Raw genomic sequence first — 10156 nt, forward strand, 5'->3', positions numbered from 1 at the left:
GAGAGAGGATGACTCTTGAGATTTTGGGCAAAAACCTCCTTCCGTTATTGAAGATGAAACATGGCTGGATCTTCCAGCATGACAATGACCCCAAATACTTATTTTCTGCACAATTATACAAGTAAAATCTTTAAAAACCATTCAATATGACTTCATGATTATCCTTTCTAATTATGTTTCTCACAATTAAAGTGTACCTAGAAGGAAGATTACAGACCTCTCATGTTTTACACTAATCTTTTTACTTTCATCTATTTACTTGCACAGGTGGTGGCTGTTGACCTTTTTCCCAGCTGTATGTAATTCAAGTTTTCTCGTCCTTCTAGTACGGGAAGCAGCTGTATATCAACTTCCAGGATGCAATGAAGAGGGCAGAGGCAACCGACGACTGGTCCTCCCTCTCTTCCACCTCCATCAAGTCAGCATCCAGCTCCTCCAGCCTTCCAGGTCTGCAAGGGGGTTTCAGCCGGGATTCTTGGTCATGATCAGTCCGTGTTCATTTTGTTCACAAAATATTTTAGTTTTTGTTTTCATGAAAAATGAATTTTTGCAGACTAAAATGAAACAAAAACAAACAAGATACGACTAAATTATGACAAATGTTGATTGACGTTCTCATTGACAAATAAAAGACGACAACAAAAATGAACAGTAACGAAAATCCAATCAGTAAATGGAACAGGCGGGGCTAGATGAGTAAATAACCAATCAGAGTCTGGAGCCGGCTGCTGTTTGAACAAGCTACCAGTAACCACAGATCGATGTCTGTCATGGTGCATTTTGGTATTTTCCAATAATTTTTTAAAAATTTCTTTACAGTTTCAAGTAAATATAGTTAACATTTCCTTTACAGAAGAAAAATGATATTTTAGTCGACTAAAAGGATGAACATTAAAACAAATTCTACAACTAAATTGTGACTAAAATTAAAAAGAATTTTTGTCAAGAATAAAACTAAATAAAAATTACAACAGTGTAAAACACAATAGTTGAATTAACCATCACATCTTTTCTGATGCTTACAGAGTCCCAGTCCTGCCAGTCAGATAGTGGAGTCTCTGAGATGACGTCATCAGGACACATCCGCTCCCAGAGAGCGGTTAGCTCCACCTTCTCAGAAGCTTGGAGGAAAGGAACACAGGGAGAGGTGAACACACACACACACACACACACACACACACACACACACACACACACACACACACACACACACACACACACACACACACACACACACACACACACACACCAAGTAGTGTTACTATAGTTATATTGTGATTTCTTAGTAAATATTCTATTTGGCGAGAGATAAACTTTATTGTATTTATTCTAGTGAATCTATAATTAAACGGGTAAACTAGTAGTAGCACATTCAATGTCATAGAAAGTTAAAAGTTCTTAGCAGGACAGGGAGAAAGTTTAAGTGGTTAGCAGCAGTGTGCTAGACGATGGCCCCCTCCATGAGGCCACCACAGCTCAGCAGAACGTCATTGTCGCATCTTCTGGGGAGAAAAACACTTAGAGAAAAAATAAAGTTAACAGCTGAAATTGCAGAAAATAATACAGTTAAAGAGCAGATTGTAGAAGAAAGTAGTCCAGTGTGGAATGTGGTCTGTGTATCCTCCTAGCCTAGCCTGCCAGACTCATCCACTGTTTAATTCTGCACAGAGAGAGAGTCTTCTAACTCACAGTCAGAGAGGCACATGAGGGACAGGACTAGCCAGCTTAAAAATTACCAATCAGAAAAAGACCAAAATGCTCACTGTACCATGCAACGCTGTTTTTTAGCTGTAGTCAAAAAAGGCGTCTGGAAACGACGCAAACATCTTTTTTTTTTTTTTAGAAGAAAGGCTTTTAGCACTTCTACTTGTGGTTTTAAATGCATTCAAGTCATTTAAAACAGAGGAAAGAGTCGCAGTGAACTATGCTTCAGTCGCCATGTTTATGACAAACTCGGCGTTATGGTGTGTGACGTACGCTGCTCAACGCTGATTGGCTCAGATAGAATTCTCACGGGGCGGGTTATTTGAATAGGAGAGTTCCCAGACCCTTTCTCTGTGCAGAATTAAACAGAGGAGGAGTCTGGCAGGTCAAGTTAATGTCCTCCAGCAGTCTAAGCCTATAGCAGCATAACTACAGAATTAACTCTGGATAACCTAGCCTTTTTAGATGGAGGCATGTTGGAGGCAGGGCAAGGGAGAGCCGTCTTTACCGACTGTACACTGCACCTCCCTCTACTGCCCCACTTGTCCAGATCTAGGCTAACAGATTTTAACCATAGGCCCTATGAAATAAAAATGTTTTAACCCTAGTCTTAAGTAGACAAGGCGTCTGCCTCACGGACTAAAGCTGGGAGCTGGTTCCACTGGAGAGGAGCCTGATAACTAAAAGATCTGCCTCCCATCCTATTTTTAGATATTCTGGGAACCACCAGTAGACCTGCAGTCTGAGAGCGAAGTGCTCGGTTAGGAATGTATGGAACAATCAGATCACTGATGTATGATGGAGCTGGATTATTAAGAGCTTTATATGTGAGAATGAGGATCTTAAAGTCTATTCTGAATTTAACAGGTAGCCAATGTAGGGAAGCTAAGACAGGAGAGATATGATCTCTCTTTTTATTTCTCATCAGAACTCTAGCTGCAGCATTTTGGACAAGCTGAAAACTTTTAACTACATTCTGTGGACTTCCTGAGAGTAATGAATTACAGTAATCCAGTCTTGATGTAATAAATGCATGAACTAGTTTTTCAGCATCACTCCTGGAAAGGATGCTTCTAATCTTAGCAATATTCCGAAGGTGGAAAAAGGAAATCCTTTGTTCTCGGAGACTAATTTAATGCCATTGTAGGGTTTGGGAAATCGAGTGCTTTAAGAGCTCAATATATATATATATATATATATATATATATATATATATATATACATATATATATATATATATACATATATATATATATATATATATATATATATATATATATATATATATATATATATATATATATGTATATATATGTATATGTATATATATATATATATATATATATATATATATGTATATATATGTATATGTATATATATATATGTATATATATGTATATATATATATATATATGTATATATATGTATATGTATACTTTGTTTTGATTCAGAAAAGAGTCAGGTTTATAAAAGTAAGAATGTATTTCACCAACAATGAAAACATGACAAGTTAACTAACATTTACTGAGATGGATGGACCTATGTGTGAATGTGATGTTATCAGAACTTCCATATCTGGGAGAGCTGAGTTCTGGATGTAAAAGAATTAAGTTATGAAGTGATTATTATCAAAAACACATAGGCCAGGTATTAGGCTCCGCAGAGACAAAGCAGTGGAGGTAGAGGGTCATCCATGCCCGTTTTAGTCTCCATTCCAGCCAGAAGCCGCTGGCAGCGCTGAGCTGTTTGGACGTATTCCAGGTTTCATGAACCACTTGACTGCGTGTCGGCAAGTTCAAAGAGTTCAGTAGATTTTCTCATAGGGTTTTGGTCTTACCTTGATGTCAGTGCTCTCTAAAACAGCATTATTGGTGGGAGAAATGACAACACAGCTGGCACAACATAGATGGCAAGAAGTTACTTTTTTCTGGGAAGATAAATGTTTGGATATCTAAAAATATTACAATTACTTTATTTTTTTAGTTTACCAATTCAAAATATGTTTTACAAGTAACAGCCATAGTTCAAATATATAAAGCTAGTTTCCAAAATTAATTCCAACTACTGTAGTGCAGTTGTTATTAAACCACGTTTTATTATTGCTATATAAAAAGCAGTATGGCTTTGAGGAGATTCTGGTCCACCATCTGGCGTCTGGGGTGGTGGTCCCCTTATCTAAAAAGAGGGACTGCAGGGTGTGTTCCAACTACAGGGGGATCATAGTCCTGAGCCTCCCTGATGAAGTCAATTCGGGGGTTCTGGAGAGGAGGGTCTGTCGGATTGACAAACCTCAGGTTCAGGAGGAGCTATGTGGTTTGTTTTGGATCAGGTCCCTGGTTTTTCTAGATGATTTTGTCCTGTTGGCTTCATCAGATAGTGATCTGTAGCTGGAGCGGTTCACAGCTGAATGTGCAGAGGCTGGGATGAGAATCAGCTCCTCGAAATCCAAGACCATGGTCCTGAATTGGAAAAGGGTAGAATGCCTTCTCCAGGTCAGGGATGAGGTCCTTCCTCAAGTAGAGGGTTTTGTTCACAAGTTAGGGAAAAATATAGAGTGAGATCCATCGGCCAATTGGTGCTGCATCTTCAGTACTGCAGTGTTGTACCGGTCTGCCGTGTTGAAGAGGGAGCTGAGCTGGAAAGCGAAGCCCTCCATTTACCGGTCGATCTACGCTCCTACCCTCACCTATGGGCACAAGCTTTGGGCAGTGACCAAAATAACAAGGTTGTAGACACAAGCAGCTGAGATGAGTTTTCCCTGCAGGGTGGCCCATTGCTCCTCCAGATTGAAAGGAGCCAGTTGAGGTGGCTACCTGGTGACGTTTTCCGGGCACGTCCAACTGGGAGGACACCCAATGGAACACCCAGGACACGCTGGAGGGACTATGTCTCTCGGCTGACCAGGGAACGCGGGCTTGGGATTCCCCTGGAGGTGCTGGCCCAGTAGCGGGGAGAGGGAAGTCTTGGCTATCTGTGTAGGTTGCTGCCCTTTTGACCCGATTCCAGATAAGCGGTTGAAAATGGATGGATGTAGAAAGGAATTACTGAGGTGCCATTGTTGATTAAATGTCAGACTGGCTTGCTGTAGGGCTGCTAAGCAATGAAAACAATCTATGTTGTCGGTGGGCAGAAACAGCTGAGCTTAGCAGACGGTGTGACGATAGATCAAAATCAGTTTAGCTGGTATCCTGCTGGTCACCTCCGCCATCTTTTAAGGTTATCATCACTCAACCAGCTGCTTCTTCTTCTCGTGTTTTTTGGCAAACAAACTGAGCTGTGCTTTTCTTCATAGTCACTATAAACATTTAGGTTGTTGTAGCACCTCCACCGTCAGCCAGTGGACTACAGATATTCATGCAGGCGGTTTGAGATTTTTCATTTATTTATTTATTACTCTTTATTTTAATTTATTTAAATATATTATCTACTATAATAATACAAAAAAAATCTGCATTTTGTAGGCGTGGCACTGGAATTTCAGTGTATGGTAAAGCGTATGGGTGGAAAACGCTGGTTCAGCTATGCCGTTTAACACGCCTGAAGCCCATTTTCAAACGGTCCCATTTGGAGTTTGTTATTCACGCATTTATCATCTCCTGTTTGGACAATGCGAACACCCTAATCATTGGCTCCCTTGCTACTGGACAGGCTTCAGTTGGGGCAAAAAGCTGCTGCAGGGTTATAACAAGCACAAACAGATGTAGCCACATCACCCCGGTCCTGGCACATCTTCATTGGCTACCCGTGACTTTCAGGGTGCGATTTAAGAATCTTCTTTTGGTTTCTAAAGCATTTAACAGTCTTGCACCATCTTATCTGTCTGAATTGCTCACGCCCTATGTGCCGGTGCGCTCACTGAGATCATCAGACCACGTGCTTCTCTGCACTCCAACAATAAACTATAAAGCAAGGAGGGAGCAGGCTTTTGTGAATGCTGCCCCCGTCCTTTGGAATGCTCTACCCACTGAAACTTGCCAGTCACCATCTGTTGCTGTCTTCCAGTCATGATTGAAGACTCACTTCTATGCTTGTTGGAAAAGGACTTTTAATGCTGGTTTTGCCATCTTTTAAATCACTTTTGGGTTGTTTTATCTATATTGGCTGTTTTAAACTAACAGTTTAAAATCATGACTTTATGATTGTTGCCTGTGCAGCTCTTTGGTCAGTTCCCATGCTGTTTAAACATAAATAAAACAGAATGGTGTGGTTCTGCCCGAGCTGCTTCTCTAGCTGCAGCTGTCTTTAGCCTGTTTGATCTTATATTTAAGCTCCCTTTGGACGTGTCTGCTCCTCTTCGACTCCAGCGATAAAAGCTTTCTTCCAATGGTTCAGCTGGGATTTTGGCTCTGGAGTCAGCCAGGGCTTATTTTTCGAGAAACAACCTAATTCTTTGTGCTGGGACAGCGTTCTCGACTCAGACGTTCACATAATCAGTGACACGGTGGGTCAGGTTATCAAGGTCATCTCCATGAGTGATGTAGCTAATTACAGATGTAGAGCAGAGTGCTGTGGAGTTCTTGACTTGGTGACGTTATAGTGCTTTTCTATTATAAAGAGATTGACCTTGACCCTGCATTGGGGCAGCAGAAGAGATGTTCTGTGTAGGACATGCTCTCTAAAGCTGAGTCTTTTACAGCTTCTGGAGGGGTATGTCTTCAGTTTTCATGCATTCCTGCAGGGCTTTGAAACGGGAGGATGGCAGTCCTATCATGGGGGTTTTAGTGGGCCAGAGCCCTCATTCTTACTGTGTTCACATACTTTACTACACTGATGTCAAACAGAAATTCACCATTATTTTCCTCTTGTTTTTCACAGATGATGAAGATTGACCCAATTAGTCGGCCCATCCATGTCCAGATACCCACACTGTCCCCTCAGCCCCAGCCCCAGACTCGGCCCTTCCACACCAGCTACATGGATGGTCTGGTTCCCTTGGAAGACTCCTCTCCATCTTCACCTTCACCCCCCCGTTCTTCCACCCCAGTGACAACAATGCCCCCCTCCTCAACTCTGAGCTACAGCACTCTGGCTCAGCTACAGGACCAGAACCAGTCCAAGACACAGGAATCGGGAGGGGCAGGTCAGAAGCAATATGCCACCCAGCCAGTGCCAGCTTCTAGCTCAGCCATGGTCTCACAGAAGTTCAGAACACCAAGTCCCACTGCTCTGCCATCACCGCCTCCACTGGAGGAGGAGGTGCTTCTCCCACCTCCTCCTCCAGAGAGCCCTGAAGCCAATGGGCTTCTGCCTCATCCTCCCTCTCCAAACTCACTCCTTAACGTGCACCCTCAGCTCTCCAACGCCGGCCTCCAGCAGTTCCTGGCTGAGAAGTTTCCCAACATGGTGTATGATTTTAGCCCAGCAGGACCCAATGATGATTCCCTCCCACTTCCTCCCCCTCCCACTGATTTATCTCCCCCTGCCTCTCTTCAACCTCTGTCTCCTAATGCATCTTCACCTGCTGCTCCTAAAACCTTCATTGGTAGCTTTCCCCCACAAACTGCCCCCAAGCTATCAGGCCCCTCCTCCCTCCCCTTTGCCCTGTCCCCCATGTCCCCCACTCAGCCCCCCTTGGGACATGGACACATGAAAAAGCAGCAGAGCTTCTCAACTGGACACTCACCAAATCAACCTCCCCCCACGCTGCCCAAGCAGCACAGCCTCTCCTCCAGGAACCTCTCCGTCTCCCCCACATCCTCTTCACCTGTCTCCTTTACAGCTGCTACCTCTTCTTTGGTCAAAAAGATTGTCAATCAGTTTCCAGGGAGCTCCTCCTCTCAGTCTGCTTCATCTGCTCCTCAGTCACCCCCTGCGGTTAAGGTTAAACCAAAGTGGCAGCCAGGTACTGTCATGCCTTTGCAGTCTCCAGAGTTCCCTCCACCCCCTCCTGAGGAATCCCTTGGAGATTTTCCTTCTCCTCCTTCATCCTCTTCCTCTAAGACAGGTTCCCCTATAAAGAAGTCCCCCTCCAGCCTATCCACAGGATCCACCAAGTGGGGGCCCCCACTGACACCACAGAAAGCCTCCTACATCAGAGACATCCAGGATGAAAAGCCTAAGAAGGTGGAAAGCCTGCTCAGTAAGTTTGGCCAACCTCCTCAGACAGGAACCTCATCAAGTTCCTCCTCTGCAACCGGCTCTCCTTCGAAAGACTCCACGCTCCCGGCTCCTCTACCAAAACCAGGAAAACTGAACTTAGCCAATCTGCCTCTGGTGTTGCAGGGCCTGCAGACAAGCCAGTCAGTGCCCCCCCCACCCCCTCCTCATCCTCGACTTGACTCGTCATGTGACTTCTTCCCTCCTCCTCCTAGTGAATTGGAACTCCTACCTCCTCCACCCGCCCCCTCAGAGTTTCATCACCCTCCAAAGGTTGCCATTGTGAATCCTCAGCCTCAAATGCTGCCGCCTCCACTGTCAGCATCCTCCTTACCGTTGTCACGGAAACAAGGCTTGCTGAAAAAGGGGGCAATTCCTTCACCAGTTGTAAACCAATGGACCAGCAACGTGCCCCAGTATGATAACACAATCTCACTGCCCCTCTCACCTCCACCTATGTCCCAAACCCCACCTCCCTCCTTCTCCTCCACTGCTCCCCCCACCTCTCCTAAATCACCAAATCCAGCCTGTTTGGCATTCAAGCCTCACTTTTTGGAAGACCTGAACCGCACCCTGAAGAGGAAGTCAGTGCTGCGTCATGGCTCACTGACCTCTTCCTCTAAGATGGAACCTGTTGGCACAATGGACGACATGGCACTCACCCCACCTCCTCCCCCCGAGCTTCTGCAGCAGCAGCAGCAAGGTCTCAGAGGTCAATCTCACACGTTGTCACGCCACCATCGTTCCCATTCCGCTAAACACGGCAACATCTCAGGCTATGCAACTTTGCGGCGAGGCCCACCTCCAGCTCCTCCCAAGCGAGACCAAAGCACCAAACTGACCAGTGAGTGGTAGGAAATGGAAGAACAGAGCTGACCAATCAGGCCCACTCATTTATGCTGAAGAAAGTTCCTTTTTCCTGAGACTTAACGCTGTCCCGGATTCCACGTTGCAGACGTTTCTGACTCTAATCTCTTACTTGTTATAAAACAAGCCCAACTCACCCGTTAGATACGTGTTTAAAAAGCAAATGCCGCCAAAACAACAAGCTACTCAAACAGCATCAGACTGTTCAAGTGGAAGTGGTCTGGCATGTATGGGAGCTTCGTTAGATCATAATCTGTACAGATCACATATAGTGATGGGGGGGGGGGGGGGGGGGGGATGTAATGCACCTTAGGCCCTTCTTGCTACTTCTATGATTATGGCTGGAAGCAAAACCTCTCATTCGTGAATGCACAGCTCTAGTCAGCCAACAGAGCTAAAGCATATTATTTTATATTTATTATTCTCGCATCTTGTTGTTTTTCATATATAAACATCCTAAAGACTCACTTGTCCATGTGGAATGTTGCCATCATTCTAGGAACTTTGAAAAGGATGGATCTGTCAGCTTCAGGTGGGTCACTTCCGCCTTGGTCATGTTGTTTTGTTAATAAACCATTCTGTCTCGTCATCAGTCACATTATTAGGTGTTAAGGGTCTGTGCTCAGCATCTGTAGTAGCTGAATAAAATATCTGGGAACAAGTGCCTGAAAAAACGGCTCGGCCTGCTCAAACAAAATACTCTGTTCATGACCATCTCAAATACGCAGTGATTTAATGTCCCACAAGTCCAGCTTCTCTGTAAAATTCATTTGGGAAAGCCATGACACACACAGTGGCTGATCCACATATTTCAACAATAAATCTTCCTTAGACCGGCAGAAACTCTGTGTCATCCTGGATTACTGGAAAAAACAACCAGAGCTAGTGAGCGACTGCAGCACCACCCCAGTCAGTTGTGAAAGTAATTCTGGTGTGCAGTGGTGGCCATCTTACTTTACAAAAGGAATTAGTTGTACCGTATTTTCCGAAGTATAAGTCACACCAGCCATTAAATGTGTAATGAAGAAAAAAAAACATATAAGTCGCATTTTGGGGGGAAATGTTATTATTTTTCTTACAAAATCTGAGACCAAGCATTTCACATTGCAAGACAAGTACCGGTCACAATAACAGAATAAACAACCAGAGCGCAGCGGTGCACCACGGTCTCCAGCAGAGGATGGCGGTGTCTCAAACCCTCCCAGCGGGCAGGGAGAGCGCCCGCAGCACCCCGCCACAGGCTGCAGCAGGTGATGGCGGTGTTTGAAACCCTCCCAGCAGGGCAGAGGAGCTGAAACCTGGTCCAGAGCTGGCCCGCAGCAGCGCGATGTCCATAATTTGGTATATAAGTCACTTTGGTATATAAGTCGCAGGACCAGCCAGACTATGAAAAAAAGTGTGACTTATAGTCCAGAAAATACGGTAGCTAAAAATAACTTTTTCCAGAAGGTAGTTGAGTTATAACTCTGTTATGAATTAATATACCTAA

General features: G+C 44.3%; 1 protein-coding gene across 1 annotated transcript in view; it reads left to right on the forward strand.

Moving 5' to 3' along the window:
- Window positions 1-8837, forward strand: part of LOC107389521 (ras-associated and pleckstrin homology domains-containing protein 1) — a 79397-nt gene extending 70560 nt beyond the window's left edge. The window contains exons 17-19 of the mRNA XM_054746533.2: window positions 327-447; window positions 1026-1147; window positions 6520-8837. Of these exons, the coding sequence (XP_054602508.1) occupies window positions 327-447; window positions 1026-1147; window positions 6520-8655 (2379 nt within the window). The 3' untranslated portion in view covers window positions 8656-8837. The remainder of the gene's footprint in view (window positions 1-326; window positions 448-1025; window positions 1148-6519) is intronic.
- Window positions 8838-10156: the final 1319 nt, after the last annotated feature.

This window comes from Nothobranchius furzeri, chromosome 14 (assembly GCF_043380555.1).
Source record: "Nothobranchius furzeri strain GRZ-AD chromosome 14, NfurGRZ-RIMD1, whole genome shotgun sequence".
NCBI lineage: Eukaryota > Metazoa > Chordata > Actinopteri > Cyprinodontiformes > Nothobranchiidae > Nothobranchius > Nothobranchius furzeri.